Source organism: Chiloscyllium plagiosum, unplaced genomic scaffold, assembly GCF_037043375.1.
Source record: "Chiloscyllium plagiosum isolate Xiang-an unplaced genomic scaffold, Cpla_swu_hap1 HiC_scaffold_9, whole genome shotgun sequence".
Lineage (NCBI taxonomy): Eukaryota > Metazoa > Chordata > Chondrichthyes > Orectolobiformes > Hemiscylliidae > Chiloscyllium > Chiloscyllium plagiosum.
This window is the reverse complement of record NW_028270147.1, coordinates 5,990,936-6,009,439: the sequence shown is the minus strand read 5'-3', so window position 1 is coordinate 6,009,439 and position 18,504 is coordinate 5,990,936. Positions and strand designations below refer to the sequence as shown.

Sequence of the window (18,504 nt, the reverse complement as noted above, 5' to 3'; positions counted from 1 at the left end):
TGCCTTTGGCCCGTATCCCTTAATACCTTTGCTGAACATAAACGTATCTTTCTCAGATTTTAAATTAACAACTGATTTGGCATCTGTTTGTAGAAGAGAGTTCCAAAATCTCCCACCCTTTCTGAGTAGGCGTGATTCCTAACGTCTCTCCTCAACGGTCTGGCCCTAATTCTCAGACGATGTCCCTCGATCTAGTCTCCCCAACCAGTGGGAATAGGTTATCTTTATCTACCCTGTCATTTCCTGTTAACATCATGAAGACTTCAATCAGATTACCCCTTAGTCTTCTAAACTCTGGCTAAAACAGGCCTAATTTGTAGAATTGCTCCTCATAACTTAAACCCCTGAAGTCCAGGCATCATTCTTGTAAACCTACGTTGTACTCCCTCCAAGACCAATCTATCCTTCCTAAGGTGTGGTACCCAGATCTGCTCACAATGCTCCAAGTGGAATCTAACAAGGGTTTTGCAGAGCTGTCTGAATCTGAATTTTGAGGGCAATTTATATCAGATTGAATTTCAAACAAAAGGAATCATATTTCATTACAAAGATCATGAGAAACTAAAATTAACAGGATATTGCTGTCAAGCTAAAACAATGTCTGCCTATGTATAAATGAGTAATGGAGCATATGAATTTCAGTGATGTCCCAAATACTGGAAGATCATATCAAAAAGCATATTCCTTCTACTGTTCATAGGAAGCAAGGTATTGACTGCACCCAACAAGTCCAAACTTCCAAAACCCAAAACACAGTGCCCAATGTTAGATGTGATTCTGAAATTCCTTTTTTGCCGCATAATCCTGAGTGTGCTATCCATTATGCTGACCAACCAATACAAGACAGGCATTGGGCTCTCAATTTGGCACACTCTTGAGTACTGAAAGCTCCATATATTAACAAACAGAGCCCTGTGTTTGGCAGAGAGAAAGAACATGAACACACACTGCCTCAACAGAATAGAGGATGGTCATTCTCTGGGTCATTTCTCAGAGCAAGGCCCTGACCCATCAGAGTCAACCAGTTAGGTTTAAGCTTTGGGGCAGCATGGTGGATCAGTGGTTAGCACTTCTGTCTCACAGCACCAGGGTTCTGTGTTCAATTCCACCCTTGGGCTAATGTGTGGAATTTGCACATTCTCCACATGTCTGCATGGGTTTCCTCCCACAGTCTAAAGATGTGCAGGTTGGGTGGATTAGCCATGCTAAATTACCCATAGTGAACAGGGATTTACAGTACAGTTCACACCTAAATTTCATCCTCCAAAATGCAACACTTGGCATTGTCTGGATTAAACTCCATCCTGCCATTCCTGTGCCCAAGTCACTAATCTATCTATATCCTGTTGCATCCTTTCAAAATCATCGGCACTATCATTAACTCCTCCAGCCTTTGTGTCGTCTGCAAATTTACTAATCTTACACATTTTAATAAATTTCCAGATCATCTATATATACTACAAACAACAGAGGACCTAAGACTGATCCCTGTGGAACACCACCAGTTACCGGTCTCCATTCTGAAAAACACCCTTCCACAGCTACACTCTGTCTTCTATGACCAAGCTAGTTTTGTATCCAACTAGCCAGCCCACCCTGAATCCCATGTGATTTTAGTACAATGGCTACAATAGGTTCATATCCAAAGACTAACCTTGCTTTCATGACAGCAGCTCCATCATGTTCATTGAATGGTGTAAATTGATGCACTTCATGAACCCTTGCTTCCTGAAGAATTGCACCAGCTGCTGTAGGTTTTAGGGTATGGGTAAAAGTAGCAGATGCACGTATATTCCTATTGCTCTGAAGATAGGAACAATGTAACGTTATCATTTTGTGCACCTCCAGTCAGAGCATCAACAACAATTTGCATTTTGTGGTTGTCTTGATGCAATTAAACATCTACACAGTGCTTCCCAGAAATGGTGTGAGGTAATATTAGGACTGATGTCCTGAAACTCCGTCGGAAAGGATGTTTGAAGATAATATTAAAGTAGGATGGCATAGTAGAGGCAGAGAGATTTAGCAATAATGTTTCACTGCCTATGTCCTTCAGAGTTAATGAATGGTAACCAATGGTGAGGTGAGTAAGACTGGAGATGTTTAAGTGATCAGAATTAGAAAAGCACAGATATCTGAGAGGGTGTTATGGTTGGTGGACATTGAAAAAGATTGGGACTAGGCCATGGAAGGGTTTGAGAATAATGATGCGGAAGTTAAAATCAAGGCAGTGCTTAACTGAGACTGAGTGTGGGCCTGTGAATACAGGTTTGAATAGTGAACACCAACATGGATGGACATTGAGATCATGCATTGGACTTAACAGCCATCTCAGAACTCAAATCCAGAATCAACCTGGACAGTGAGCAAGTCACCATCACTCTTGAGGGACTGCCTATGAAAGGAGATAGTGATCAGGACTTGGTGAGAGTTAGGACAAGTCCGCAAGGGGAGGCAATGGCCTAGTTGTATTATCGCTGGACTGTTAATCCATGTAATGTTATGGGTTTGAATCTTGCCACGGTAGATGGTGGAACTTGAATTCAATAAAAATGTAGAATTAAGAGTCCAACACCAACCATTTTCGATTGTTGTGAAAAATCATCTGGGTCACTAATGCCTTTAGGGAAGGAACCTATCATCTTTACCTGGTCTAGCCTACATGTGACTCCAGACGCACAGCAACGTGGTTGACTCTTAACTGGCCTCTGGGCATTTAGTGATGGGCAATAAATGCTGGCCTAGCCAGTGATGCCTACATCCTGTGAATGAGTATTAAAATAAAATTAGATGGAATTACATGGAGGGGAGAATATGGAACAGCCAACCAGGGATAGTCAAACCTACAGGTAACAAGTATTTTTTGGACAAATTTTGTTGGTTCATGGAAGATTTTGCAAGTTAATTTTCATGAAAGATTGCAGACTAACCCGACCAGTCTAATTTTGTGCCACGTTCATGCCCAGTTTCCAGAATGCAGTCAAACAGAAACTTTAGCCGTTTTTGAGAAGATTTTTAGCTAAGGTTGATGCTAAGTATGGACATTAGCTCGCTGAGCTGGAAGGGTTGTTTTCAGAGGTTTCATACCATGACAAGGTGACATCATCAGTGAGAGAGTCCGGTGGGGCGCTGGTAGTATGTACACTTCACCAGACTCTCTCACTGATTATGTTGCCTGTCAAGGTGATGAAACCTCTGAAAACAACCCTTCCAGCTCAGCGAGCTAACTTACATACAAACTCTAGCCCTTGCTTTTATTATGAGTTTGGGGATAACAGTTGGTTTTATGAGGAGAGAAGAAAGTTCTGAATTGATGAAGTTTACCTGTTGGCAGATAGGGCAGAGTTCAGCATAGACTGCACCAGTGAATATCATAACTTTCTCCTTACAGTTATTCAAGTCTTTGGACTTGGTGACAGTAATTCGGTTAGCTTTCTTGTTTTCCTGAATGATGTAATTTGTGAGACAAACACCTTCAATCCCAGCCTGCAGATGGGAAAAGAAATGGCTTTATTTCAAGGAGATTGCAATGCACCCAGTTGGGAAAAATCAGCTCTTAAAATGCGAATAGTTGGAAATGATCAGACTAGTTCTCCATTCTGAATCATACAACAAATCAGATAGCATGTCTCATTCACCAGGTTAAATGGTTTATCATTTCTGGGCAAGAATAAGACCAGATGACCTGAAGCAATAGGAACAGAAGTAAGTTTTCAGCCCTTCGATTCAATAGGATCACAGATGATCCAACAGTCCTCACTTCCACTTTGCCACATTTTCCCTATAACCCTAGATTCTCTGACTGATCGAGAATAAGGAAGTTTTGCTGCTACTGTAAAAGGCTTTGCTGGAACCACATCTCAGGTAACTGCACAGCTTTGGGTTTTTTAATGTTATGGATTGCAGGTGGCACAGCAGGGTTCACTAGGATGGTTCTTGCGGTGAGAGAAATGCCCTTCAAAGAGGGACTGAGTAAAATGGGTTTATATTCTCTGAAGTTTAGAAGAATGAGATGTGATCTATCGAAATGGAGAAGGATGTGGAAAGGCTGATGGGTTGGATACAGAGATTGTCTCCCCTTGCCTCAAGAAATCTACGTCATAGTCTCAGGTTGATTATTTCAGACTGAGACTGTACTTTATATCAATGATTTGGAAGAGAGTGTAAGTGGTCTGATTACTAAGTTTGCAGATGACACAAAGAATGGGGGAGCTACCAAGAGTGAGGGGAATTACCAGCAGGAGAATGTGGTTCAGAAACTGATCAACCATGATTGAATGGCAGAGCAGACTCGATGGGCTGAATGGCCTAATTTCTGCTCCTATGTCTTATGATACAGCAGGATTTCAATAGGCTAGAGACTGGGGTGGAGAAATGGCAGATGGTGTTAAATCCAAACAAATGTGAGGTGATGGATTTTTGAGGATCTCATGCAGGAGGAACATCTATAATAAATGACAGAACTCATTAGCATCAACGTACAAGAGGGATCCAGGTGTACAGGTACCGAGTTCATTTAAAGTAGCAACACAAGTGGATAAGCTGGACAAGAAGACTCATGGCATGCTTGTCTTAATTATTCAGGGCATGGAGTATAAAATTGGCAAATAACGTTGCAGTTGTATAGGGCTTTATTTCAATCACATTTGGAGCATTGTGTTCAGTTCTGGTGGCCACATTACCAGACAAATTTGGAGGCTTTGGGTTGCATACCAGGATGTTACCTGGGGTCTGGAGAGTATTAGCGGTGAGGAGAAATTGGACAAACCTGGTTTGCTTTCACTCGAATTTTGGACGATGATAGAATTTTACAAAATTATGAGTGGTAGGGATACAATGGAAAAGTTGGATCTTTTTCCCAGGGTAGAAACGTCAATTACTAGCGGGTGTAGGTTTAAGGTAAAAGGGGGTAAGTTTAAAGGAGATGTGAGAGGCAGAGGGTGGTAAGTGCCTGAAATGCACTGCCAGGGGAAGTGGTGGAAGTGGATACAATAGCAACATTTAAGAGACATCTTGACAGACACATGGACAGGCAGCGAATAGGAGGATATGAACCCTGTAGAGGTGAAAGAGTTTTAGTTTAGAAAGGCATCAAGTGCCTGTGGAGTCCTGGTGGGCCGAAGGGCCTGTTGCTGTTCTGTCCTTTGTTCTTTAGATGAGGAGAAATTTCTTCACTCAAATAGTCCTCAATCTTCAGAATTTTCTAACCCAGCAAGATAGGGATGCTCAATCATGAAAATATTTAAGGTTGTGACAGAGAGATTTCTGGTTTCTCAGGGATTTTGGGAATCAATGGATATGGGGAGTGGCCGGGAACGTGGAGCTGAGGCAGCAGATAAACCGTGAACATTTGAATTGTGGAGTAGACTTAGAGGGCTGAATGGTCCATTCCTGCTTCTATTTCTTGTGACGTTTTGCATGTAATACACAAACTAGTACCAGGGCAAGGGCTGCTAATGCAGTGGGACAAAAAAATGCAGTACCTCTTGCAGCCCATAGAAATTTTGTGATTTCTTCATGGTGATTTGAAAGATGTTGAGGATTCCACGATGAATGTTCAGGACATCTTCAAGCAGGTCTGCAGGGGCCTGGATGTTTCCCACTCGGCCGTTGCTGTACTCAAACTTCACGGGCTTGGTCAGCTCTGGAGCCAGCTTCTGTGTGAGTTTATGTGACGGGATGAAGGAATCCCTGGGCCAAATGCCATTGTACTCCAGAATCTGAACATGGGAGATCTGAGAAAACAAAACAAACCGTTACATGTTTGTTACAATAATGCTGAAAACTGTTTGGCACCGGCAGACTCAAACGTTGTCTCGGAGGTTGGTAAAGAACTTAAGTACAATCTTTCAAAGTTGTGAAAACTCTGACTGGGGGGTGGCACAGTGGCTCAGTGGTTAGCACTGCTGCCTCACAGCACCAGGGTCCCAGGTTCGTTTCCAGCCTCAGGTGACTGTCTGTGTGGAGCTTGCACATTCTCTCCGTGTCTGCGTGGGTTTCTGCCAGGTGCTCCAGTTTCCTCCCACAGTCCAAAGATGTGCAGGTCAGGATGGATTGGCCATGGAAAATTGCCCATAATGTTCAGGGATTTGTAGGTTAGGTACAGTAGTCAGGGGTAAGTATAGGGTAGGGGAATGGGTATGGGTGGGTTACTCTTCAGAGGGTCAGGTCTTAGGCCTTTGTTGTAAATGATACTTGCCTGTACCACTTCAACAGATAAGGAGTGTGAACTTTATTAACACGATCCTCTAACTGAGGAATTATATATCAATTAGTTTTTGTTACTTGCCTGTACTCAATGCAAAATCTAGTCAACCCATCCTGTTTGGCAACTAACATCCTCAGTGAGCACCAATTTCCTTTGCTAGCTTTGATTGAATGATTTTCACCATGTATTCAATCTCTGTTTCCAAGAACAATACAACACAGGAACAGGCCCTTCGGCTCTCCAAGGCTGTGCCGACACATTTTGCCCTTCCATACTAAAACTGTCTTTACTTACAGGATCCATATGCCTCTATTCCCTTCCTATTCATGTATTCATACAGGTGCTTATTGAATGCTGCTATTGTGCCTGCTTCTACCATTTCCTCTAGCAATGTGTTCCAGGTACTCACCACCTTTTGTATGAAAAATATGCCTCGTCCGTCACTTTTAACCTTCCCCGCCCCCTGCATCTTGAACCTGTACTCTCTAGTCATTTACCTCTCCCTCCTGGGAAAATGTCTCATACTTTCCACTCTATCCATGCCATTCACAATCTTATAAACTTCTATCCAGTCCCCCCGAACCTCCTGCACTTCAGTGAAAACAAACGCAGTCTATCCAACCTTTCCTCATAGCTAAAATCCCCCATACCAGGCAACATCTTGGTAAACCTTTTCTGTACCCTTTCCAAAGCATCCACATCCTTCTGGTAGACTGGTGACCAGAACTGTATACAATATTCCAAGTATGGCCTAAGTAAGGTTCTACAATGCTGCAGGATAACTTGCCTATCCATATACTCAATGCCCCTTCCAATGAAGGCCAACATGCTACAATTTTTTTTTAACTGCCTTATCTACCTGCGCTGCCACCTTCAGAGTTCTGTGGACCTGCACATTCAGATCCATCTGCATATCATTGAGTCCTACAGCATGGAAGGAGGCTCTTTGGCCTAACTGGTCCATGCCGACCAAATTGTCCATTCACGTTAACCCCATTTCCCTGCACTTGGCCCATATCCTTCTATACCTTCCCTAACCATGTATTTGTCCAAATGCCTGTTCAATGTTGTTAGTGTACCCCCTCAACCACTTCTGCTGGCAACTCATTCCATATGCGTACCACCCTCTGTGTAAAAAAGTTGCCCCTCGGGTCCCCCTAACCTTAAACCCTCTAGTCCTTGATTCCCCAACCCTGGGAAAAAGACTGAGTGCATCGACCCTATCCATGCCTCTCAATGATCTTACACACTTCTATAAGGTTCCCCCCTCAATCTTCTACGCTGTAAAGAAAAAAGTCCTAGCTTGTCCAACCTCTCTCTATAACTCAGACCATTGAGTCCTGGCAACATCCTTGTAAATTTCTTCTGCATGCTTTCCAGTTTAATAACATCCTTCCTAAAGCACGGTGATCAAAACTGAACACAATACACCAAGTGCAGCCTCACTAATGTCCTGTACAACTGCACCATAACTTCCCAACTTCTATACTCAATGCTCTGACTGATCACGGCCAGTGTGCAAAAAGCCTTCCTCACTGCCCTATCTACCTGCTGACTCCACTTTCAGAGAACCATGCACCTGAACTCCAAGGTCCATCTGTTCTACTACACTCCTTAAGGCCATCCATCATGAAACTCCTACCTTGATTTGACTTTCCAAAATGCAAGATATCACACCTATCTATATTAAACTCTATTTGCCATTTCTCGGCCCACTTCCCCAGCTGATCAAGGTCCTGCTGCAATTTCTGATAACCTTCCTCACTGTCCATGATACCTCCTATTTTAGTGTCATCATTGATATAGATAACAAACAGCAATGGGCCCAGCACCGACCACTGAGGCACTCCACCAGTCACAGGTCTCCAGTCCGACAAGCATCCTTCCACTATAACACTCTGCTTCCTACCATCAAACTAATTGTGCATCCAGTTTGATAGCTCTCCCTGGGCTCCATGCGATCTAACCTTCCAGAGCAGTCTACCATATGGAACCTTATCAAAGTCTTATTGAAATCCATATAGACAACATCTACCAAACTGCCCTTGTCAACCTTCCTGGTCACTTCATCAAAAACCTCTCATAAATTTGTGAGGCATGATCTCCCAAATCTTTACTCCTAAGGGTTCTGCCATTCACTGTGTAATTTCCACCTGAGCTCATCATTTTAGGTTTAAATATTAGGATGTTGCCTTATTGATACAAATTCCCTTCTATCCAGAATCTGCCCCACTAACACTGTACAACATCTCTACAATGTTCCTGAAATTTCTCAGTAACATTATTAGATCTCTATTTCCTTCCTCTAAGTACAAGAATACATAAATTAATTATCGCAGTGTTTCATTCTTAGCTGGTTGAGATGTGGGAGTATCACTTTGTGAATGGTCTCTTTTTCCTGTGACTTCATTCTTATAGTCTCTGACATCTCCCATGTTTCTTGCCAGCTGACTGTTTTGCTATTTCTAAAATCTGGAGTAACTACCAGGTAATTCACTTTACTAACCCTCTTAATTACTGTGTATAAAACACCGACTCTCACTTCCAGAGTCAGAAGTCAGATGTCATCAGGTTCTTGTCCAACAAGTTGATTAGAAACAGGCTTATTTTGGGCAGCACGGTGGCTCAGTGGTTAGCATTGCTGCCTTACAACACGAGGGACCCGGCTTCAAGTCCAGCCTCGTGCGTGGAGTTTGCACATTCTCCCTGTGTCTGTGTGGGTCTCCTCTGGGTGCTATGATTTCCTTCCACAATCCAAAGGTGTGCAGTTTAGGTGAATTGGCCGTGTTAAATTGCTCATCGTGTTCTGTGATGAGTAGGTTAGGTGCATTGTTCAGGGGTAAATGTAGGATAATAGGGTAGTGTGGATTACTCCTCAGAGGGTCAGTGTGGACTTGTTGGGCCAAAGAGCCTGTTTCCACACTGCAGGGATTCTAATCACAAGCTGTTGGAGCATTGCCCCTTCAACAGGTGAAGTCTGACTTGTGAAAGCTTGTGATTTCAAATTAACCTGTTGGACTATAGCCTGGTGTCACCTGACTTCTGACCTTGCTCACCCCAGTCCAATACCACGACATCTACATCTTCATTCTCAGAGGTTCACTTTGTAGACATAGTAACACTGGGGCTTTGTTCCCTGTTTAAAACATATTAGTTGTAATATTTTTGCTGTCAACTCTTCTACTTCTTCTTTTGAAGTTTTTAAATGCCTGTGTGCTACTTTACATGAACTTGATTTTCCCAAGAAACACAATATTGAAGATTTGCTGTTTTATCTTAAAAACTTCTAAACCTGAATGAGTTTAATGGACTTTTTAACACATGAGCATAACACTAAGTGTACAAAACCCAATGCTTTCATTTGGGAAATCTCCAGTAGCAAATAGCAAATGTGAGGTGATGCATTTAGGCAAGACTAATTCTAGAGTGAATTATATAATAAACAGAAGAGCCTTGGGAAAGGTTGATGGGCAGAGAGATCTGGGAGTACAGGTCCATTGTACCCTGAAGGTTGCTGCACAGGTGGATAGAGTGGTCAAGAAGGCATATAGTATGCTTGCCTTTATTGGACGGGGTATTGAGTATAAGAGCTGGCAAGTCATGTTAAAATTGTACAAGACATTGGTTCGGCTGCATTTAGAATACTGTGTACAGTTCTGGTCGCCACATTACCAAAAGGATGTGGACGCTTTGGAGAGGGTGCAGAGAAGGTTTACAAGGATGTTGCCTGGTATGGAAGGTGCTAGCTATGAAGAGAGGTTGAGTAGGTTAGGTTTATTTTCATTAGAAAAAAGGAGATTGAGGGGGGACCTGATTAGGGCTTACAAATCATGAAGGGTATAGACAGGGTAGATAGAGATCAGCTTTTGCCCAGGGTGAAGGATTCAATAACGAGAGGTCACACTTTCAAGAGATGAAAAGTTTAAGGGCGATACATGCAGCAAGTACTTCACACAGAGGGTGGTGGGCATTTGGAATGTGTTGCCAGCAGAGGTGGTAGATGCAGGCACGGTGAATTCATTTAAGATGTGTCTAGATAAATACATGAGTAGATGGGGAGTAAAGGGATACAGATGCTTAGGAATTGACCGACAGGTTTAGACAGTACATTTTGATCGGCTCAGGCTTGGAGGGCTGAAGGGCCTGTTCCGGGGCTGTAAATTTTCTTTGTTCTTTGTTATAAAAAAAATCCAGTCGAGTAATATAAAATAAAGAGCTATGGAGACTGGAAATTTGAAACAATGCAAAGAGAGGGAGGGAGACCTATCTTGGCTTGTAGGCTTTTGGGAGATCAGAGTGCAGCTGTGTACGTTTGTGTGACAAACTGTAGCTTAACTGAGAAGCTGTTGCCAGGCAGTTATTCTTTTTAATTCATGGATACCTCGAGTCATAGAGATGTACAGCACCGAAGCAGACCCTTCAGTCCAACTTGTCCACGCCGACAAGATATCCTAAATTAATCTAGTCCCATTTGCCAGCATTTGACCCATATCTCTCCAAACCCTTCCTATTCATATAGCCATCGAGATGCCTTTTAAATGTTGCAATTGTACCAGCCTCCACCATTTCCTCTGGCACCTTATTCCATACACACACCACCCTCTGCGTGAAAAAGTTGTCCCATTTTAAATCTTCCCCATCTCACCTTATACCTATAGAATATAGAGTGCAGAATACAGCGCACTCGATGTCGTGCCGACCTGTGAACTATTCTCAGCTCGTCCAGATACGCTATCCCAAAATTATCCATGTGCTTATCTAAGGATTACTTAAATCTCCCTAATGTGGCTGAGTCGACTACATTAGTAGGTAGGGCATCCCACGCCCTTACCACTCTCTGCGTAAAGAACCTGCCCCTGACATCTGTCTTAAATCTATCACCCTTCAATTTGTAGTTATGTCCCCTCGTACACGCTGACATCATCATCCTAGGAAAAAGACTTTCACTGTCTACCCTGTCTAATCCTCTGATCATCTTGTATGTCTCTATCAAATCCCCTCTTAGCCTTCTTCTTTCCAATGTGAACAGACCCAAGTCTCTCAGCCTTTCCTGATAAGACCTTCCCTCCAGACCAGGCAACGTCCTGGTAAATCTCCTCTGCACCTTTTCCAATGCTTCCACATCCTTCCTGAAATATGGGGACCAGAACTGTACACAATATTCCAAGTGTGGCCGCATCAGCGTTTTGTACAGTTGCAGCATGATATTGTGACTCCGGAACTCAATCCCTCTATGAATGAAGCCTAACACACCGTATGCCTTCTTAACAGCACTATCCACCTGGGGTGGCAACTTTCAGGGATCTATGTACGTGGACTCCAAGATCCCTCTGCACATCCACACTACCAAGAATCTTTCCATTGACCCAGTACTCTGCCTTCCTGTTATTCTTCCCAAAGTGCATCACCTCACATTTAGCTGCATTGAACTCCACTTGCCACCTCTCAGCCCAATGCTGCAGTTTATCCAAGTCCCCCTGTAACCTGTAACATTCTCCCACACTGTCCACTACTCCATCAACTTTAGTGTCATCTGCAAATTTATTAATCCTTCCACCTATGCCTGTGTCTAAGTCATCTATAAAATGACAAACAGCAGTGGTCCCAAAACAGATCCTCGTGGCACACCACTAGTAACCAGACTCCTGGCTGAGTATTTTCCATCAACCACCACTCACTGCCTTCTTTCAGAAAGCCAGTTTCTAATCCAAACTGCAAAATTACCCTCAATTCCATGCCTCTGCATTTTCTCCATGTGGAACCTTATCAAAGGCTTTACTAAAGTCCATGTATACCACGTCAACTGCCCTACCCTCATCTACATGCTTGGTCATCTTCTCAAAAAACTCAATGAGGCTTGTGAGACAATACCTGCCCTTGACAAAACCCTCTAACTCTGCCCTCTAACTTTGGAAACCCCCAACCAGTGAAAAACGACATTGGCTATTCATCCTATTCATGCCCTTCATGATTTTATAAACCTCTATAATGTGAGACCTGGTACGAATATGTCTCAATAAAGTATCAAATCCAATTTCTCCAAAAGTTAGGGAGAAAAATATAAAGTAGGAATAAGAGTAGGGCTTCAATATGATTGCGTCTGATCCTCTATCTCAATCCCCTACTCATACACCCCTCCATATCCATTGATACCTTTAGCCTCTAGAAATCTATTTTTGTCTTAAATATATTCAGTGGCTTGACCTCCACAGCCTTCTGCAATTGCCCTCTCACTCAATTTGTCTAAATACCTTGAGACTCTATACATCCTTCTAATCTCTCACACTTTCCTCATAAACGTGGGAATGTTAGTTTTGATTTCTTTATCCAATTGTTGGTCTGTTTTGTGAATAGCTGGGGTTTAAACATTAATAGCTGGAAATGTGTTGCTGGAAAAGCGCAGCAGGTCAGGCAGCATCCAGGGAACAGGAGAATCGACGTTTCGGGCATAAGCCCTTCTTCAGGAATGGGGAAAGTTTGTCCAGCAGGCTAAGATAAAAGGTAGGGAGGAGGGACTTGGGGGAGGGGCGTCGGAAATGTGATAGGTGGAAAGAGGTCAAGGTGAGGGTGATAGGTCAGACTGGGGTGGGGGCGGAGAGGTCGGGAAGAAGATCTCAGGTTAGGAAGGCGGTGCTGAATTTGATGGATTTGACTGAGACAGGGTGGGGGGAGGGGAAATGAGGAAACTGGTGAAATCCGAGTTCATCCCTTGTGGTTGGAGGGTTCCTAGTCGGAAGATGAGGCGTTCTTCCTCCAACCGTCGTTTTGTTGTGGTCTGACGATGGAGGAGTCCAAAGACCTGCATATCCTTGGTGGAGTGGGAGGGGGAATTGAAATGTTGAGCTACAGGGTGGTTGGGTTGGTTGGTCCGGGTGTCCCAGAGGTGTTCTCTGAAACGCTCCGCAAGTAGCCGGCCTGTCTCCCCAATATAGAGGAGGCCACATCGGGTGCAGAGGATGCAATAGATGATATGTGTGGAGGTGCAGGTGAATCTGTGGCGGAGATGGAAGTTTCCTTTGGGGCCTTGGAGCGAGGTGAGGGGGGAGGTGTGGGCGCAAGTCTTGCACCTCCTGCGGTTGCAGGGGAAGGTGCCGGGAGTGGAGGTTGGGTTGGTGGGGGGTGTGGATCTGACAAGGGAGTCACGGAGGGAGTGGTCTTTACGGAATGCTGATAGGGGAGGGGAGGGAAATATATCCTTGGTGGTGGGGTCCGTTTGGAGGTAGCGGAAATGACGGCGGATGATGCGCTGTACATGGAGATTGGTGGGGTGGTAGGTGAGGACCAGTGGGGTTCTGTCCTGGTGGCGGTTGGAGGGGCGGGGTTCAAGGGCGGAGGAGCGGGAAGTGGAAGAGATGCGGTGGAGGGCATCGTCGACCACGTCGGGGGGGAAATTGCGGTCCCTTTTCCTCCGCTACATCGATGACTATCGGCGCCGCCTCGTGCTCCCACGAGGCGGTTGAACAGTTCATCCACTTCACCAACACCTTCCACCCCAACCTCAAATTCACCTGGATAGTCTCAGATTCCTTCCTCCCCTTCCTCGACCTTTCTATTTCTATCTCAGGCGACCGAATCAACACGGACATCTACTACAAACCGACCGACTCCCACAGCTACCTGGACTACACCTCCTCCCATCCTGCCCCCTGTAAAAACGCCATCCCATTCTCCCAATTCCTTTGACTCCGCCGCATCTGCTCCCAGGAGGACCAGTTCCAAAAACGCACAACCCAGATGGCCTCCTTCTTCAAGGACCGCAATTTCCCCCCCGACGTGGTCGACGATGCCCTCCACCGCATCTCTTCCACTTCCCGCTCCTCCGCCCTTGAACCCCGCCCCTCCAAACGCCACCAGGACAGAACCCCACTGGTCCTCACCTACCACCCCACCAATCTCCATGTACAGCGCATCATCCGCCGTCATTTCCGCTACCTCCAAACGGACCCCACCACCAAGGATATATTTCCCTCCCCTCCCCTATCAGCATTCCGTAAAGACCACTCCCTCCGTGACTCCCTCGTCAGATCCACACCCCCCACCAACCCAACCTCCACTCCCGGCACCTTCCCCTGCAACCGCAGGAGGTGCAAGACTTGCGCCCACACCTCCCCCCTCACCTCCCTCCAAGGCCCCAAAGGAAACTTCCATATCCGCCACAGATTCACCTGCACCTCCACACACATCATCTATTGCATCCTCTGCACCCGATGTGGCATCCTCTATATTGGGGAGACAGGCCGGCTACTTGCGGAGCGTTTCAGAGAACACCTCTGGGACACCCGGACCAACCAACCCAACCACCCTGTAGCTCAACATTTCAATTCCCCCTCCCACTCCACCAAGGATATGCAGGTCTTTGGACTCCTCCATCGTCAGACCACAACAAAACGACGGTTGGAGGAAGAACGCCTCATCTTCCGACTAGGAACCCTCCAACCACAAGGGATGAACTCGGATTTCACCAGTTTCCTCATTTCCCCTCCCCCCACCCTGTCTCAGTCAAATCCATCAAATTCAGCACCGCCTTCCTAACCTGAGATCTTCTTCCCGACCTCTCCGCCCCCACCCCAGTCTGACCTATCACCCTCACCTTGACCTCTTTCCACCTATCACATTTCCGACGCCCCTCCCCCAAGTCCCTCCTCCCTACCTTTTATCTTAGCCTGCTGGACAAACTTTCCCCATTCCTGAAGAAGGGCTTATGCCCGAAACGTCGATTCTCCTGTTCCCTGGATGCTGCCTGACCTGCTGCGCTTTTCCAGCAACACATTTCCAGCTCTGATCTCCAGCATCTGCAGACCTCACTTTCTCCTCTTTAAACATTAATACCCACAGTTCTCCCACTTGTCACCCACTGATTTCCATTTGGAAAATAATCAATTTATTCTTGCTCTCTATTTTCTGTCTATTAATCAATTCTCACTCTGTGTCAGTTTATTACCCCCAATTCCACATGCTTTGATTTTCTTCATCAAAAGATTTCTGAAAATTGGGAAGAAGGAATGGAAGGAATTATTATCAGTAAAAAAAAAGCAATAGTACTAGAAAAATTAATGAGACTGAAAGCTGATAAATCCCTAGGGCCTGATAATCCCCATCCTAGGGTGCTAAAGGAGTTGTTAAATTGATATCTTCCAAAATTCTATAGATTATGAATTATTCTCAGCAGATTAAAGGGTGGAAAATGTATCCCCTCTGTATAAAAAGGAAACAGGAGAATTGAAAAGTAGTCAACCCATCAGCAATAGGAGGTAAAGGTTGAAATTTATTATAAAACACATGACAACAGATCACTTAGAAAGTGTCAACAGCATTACAGAAAACTCAACATCAACTTATGAAAGGGAAGCTGTTTTTTGAGAAAATCTACAGGAGTTTCTTTGAAGATATAACAAGGAGAATTGTTGAAGCCAGTACCAAACGCTCTATGCATTTAGATTTTGTAAGTCAGCACTTTCCCTTGGATATTTCTTTGTAAGGTGTAAACATTGTAAGCTGAGAGTGAGTTTAAGAAAGTACCTTAAGGAGGTAGGTGTTCTGCCCCGCTGGAATAATGTTCAGTCCACAATTAATTCTTACACCAGCTCTGCTTAAGCCACTTTCTGGAAGTCCAGTCATAATAACACCTTCATATGTATAAACAGTCATCCTGCCTTCAGTAAAAATTGGTTCTGCAGGAAGTTAAAACATCAATAAGATACCAGCATTAAACCCAACTGAGTGAAGCTGTTACTGTAAAACTTAACAGAGGCACTTACCATACTTTAACTTTTGACTGCCTAGAGAAAGAAATAAAAAAAGACAGTTTAACTTAATATCGAATATCAAACGCTAAAATGAGAATAATGGATCAAGAGAAAAACATATCACAATCAGTGATGTGAACTCACCTACAAGGGATACAATCAACATGAAAAAGATGGCCCTCATATTGACAATCAAATGAGATTTGGGGAATTCTGGCTTGTGATATATAAATTTAATTCAACATCACCTGACTATGTTCATTTGTTAAGTATTTTACTTCTTATGGATCACAGGGTCAAATTCTTTTTGGAAATGTACAATTAGAAAAACAAAAATCATTGATTTGACATAGATCAAATATAACAGTGCAGGTTATGGTGACCTGTAGTCTTCACTGAGACAACAAATATGTGGTACATGTTTTGTTTAATCAAGTTTCTCTGTTGACTGATTGGGTTGATTGTGAGCTGTGGACTTGTGAAGGGCAGGTCAACTAACTGAAAAATACAGAAAATAGATGTTAATTTTGGGAAAATCTGAATCCAGAAAATTGCAATACTTTCTTAATAGTAAGAAGACCAAGAACTGTAAGACAAAGGGATTTAAGAGACTATGTATGCAAATATAATGAATGTACAGTTCCAAAATGAAATATTAAAGTCTGTTTTATCCCAGCATAGCTGTAATTTAAGAGTAGCTCACCACCATATCTGTCCTCCCTGGCAGAATGCAGCTATAAACTCCCTGCTAGAATCCAGGAGCTCACCACTGGGTGCCTGGTCATTTAGGTAAAACTTGTGTTGGGCCGATCATCTAGCTTAATCTGTCTACATTTGTGAGCGACAACAATTAAGCAAAATGGATTTAATTGTCCAAATTTGGAAATCAGCTGACTGTGGGACCAATGTCCAGCAACATTACAGATCTTTTTTTCACCTTTGTAATTCAAATACACATCAGCCATGATCTAATGTATTAGGATTTGGACGAGCCAGTGTTGGACTGCGATGGACAAAGTTAAAAATCACACAACACCAGATCATAGTCCAACAATGCCTCTAAGTAAACCTTTTGGACTCTAACCTGATGTTGTGTGATTTTTAACTGAATGAATTACAACAGTGTCAAGGGACAGCACACTCTCCTTTCATTCCCATGTTCTTACATTATATTTAGTTCAAAGTAACACATCCTTATTACAGTTTTTAGATACTAATAGCACTAAAGTAGCTGCACATTGATTACACTTTAAAATAAAATTGGAGCAAGAAAGGAAAATTTGAAATTTAATATTACAAACTCCAGAAGTCGAAATGAATCCCTTATAATCCTGGGGGTTACCATTGACCAGAAACTAAACTGAACTAGCCATGTAAGTGGGCGGCACGGTGGCACAGTGGTTAGCACTGCTGCCTCACAGCGTCAGAGACCCGGGTTCAATTCCCGCCTCAGGCGACTGACTGTGTGGAGTTTGCACATTCTCCTCGTGTCTGCGTGGGTTTCCTCCGGGTGCTCCGGTTTCCTCCCACAATCCAAAAGATGTGCAGGTTAGGTGAATTGGCCATGCTAAATTGCCCATAGTGTTAGGTAAGGGGTAAATGTAGGGGTAGGGGTATGGGTGGGTTGCGCTTCGGCGGGGTGGTGTGGACTTGTTGGGCTGAAAGGCCTGTTTCCACACTGTAAGTAATCTAAGTAATCTAATCTAAGTATAGTGGCTACTAGAGTAGGTCAGAGGCTAGGAATACTGTGGCAAGTAACTCACTCTTGACTCCCCAAAGCCTATACACCATCTACAAGGCACAAGTCAAGAGTGTGATGGAATACTCCCCACATGCCTGGATGGTAGCATCTCCAACAACACTCAAGAATAGAGAGGAATAGAATAGAACCCCTACCGTGTGGGAACAGGGCCTTTGGTCCAACAAGTCCACACCAACACTCCAACTCACCCAGACCCATTCCCCTACCCTATTAACTTGCATTTACCCCTGACTAATGCCCCTAACCTGATTGGCACCACATCCACATGCCTGAATGAATAATGTCAGTCCAACCATTGGCAGGGACACAGAGGAGAATTCCTCTGTTCTCTTTTGAAGTTTTTACATCCACCATTGAAAAGGTATCTCTTCCAACAGTGCAACATTCCCCATTCTGTCCAGACTGTACTGGGATCATCGGCCAGGGAGCAAAGATTCAGTCATAATCTTCTGACTCAGTGTCACAGAACTGAAATACACCTGAGAGATCACAAAGTTGCAGGCGTTTATGTAAAATCTTGCAGATGTAGCAAGAAGAAAGAGCCACAATTTTGCACGCCCCCAGTAGTGTACATGAAGATGAATACATAGAAACATTGAAACTAGGAACAGGAGTAGGCCATTCAGCCCTTTGAGCCTGTTCCACCATTCAATATGATCCTGGCTGATCCTCTATCTCAATGCCATGTTCCCACTTTCTCCCCATACCCTTGATGCCTTTGGAGTCTACAAAAGTATCTATCTCTTTCTTTAATAAATTCAATGGCTTTCCCTCCTATGGTAGAGAAT

At 43.9% G+C, this 18,504-nt stretch overlaps 1 protein-coding gene across 1 annotated transcript in view; it reads right to left on the bottom strand.

The window, feature by feature from the left end:
- The window catches only part of LOC122554110 (vitellogenin-like), a 106,611-nt gene extending 90,205 nt beyond the window's left edge, over window positions 1–16,406 (bottom strand). The window contains exons 1-6 of the mRNA XM_043698608.2: window positions 16,099–16,406; window positions 15,967–15,987; window positions 15,728–15,879; window positions 5,484–5,735; window positions 3,325–3,486; window positions 1,655–1,803 (exon numbers count right to left, since the gene is read on the bottom strand). Of these exons, the coding sequence (XP_043554543.2) occupies window positions 1,655–1,803; window positions 3,325–3,486; window positions 5,484–5,735; window positions 15,728–15,879; window positions 15,967–15,987; window positions 16,099–16,138 (776 nt within the window). The 5' untranslated portion in view covers window positions 16,139–16,406. The remainder of the gene's footprint in view (window positions 1–1,654; window positions 1,804–3,324; window positions 3,487–5,483; window positions 5,736–15,727; window positions 15,880–15,966; window positions 15,988–16,098) is intronic.
- Between the last annotated feature and the right edge of the window lie 2,098 nt (window positions 16,407–18,504).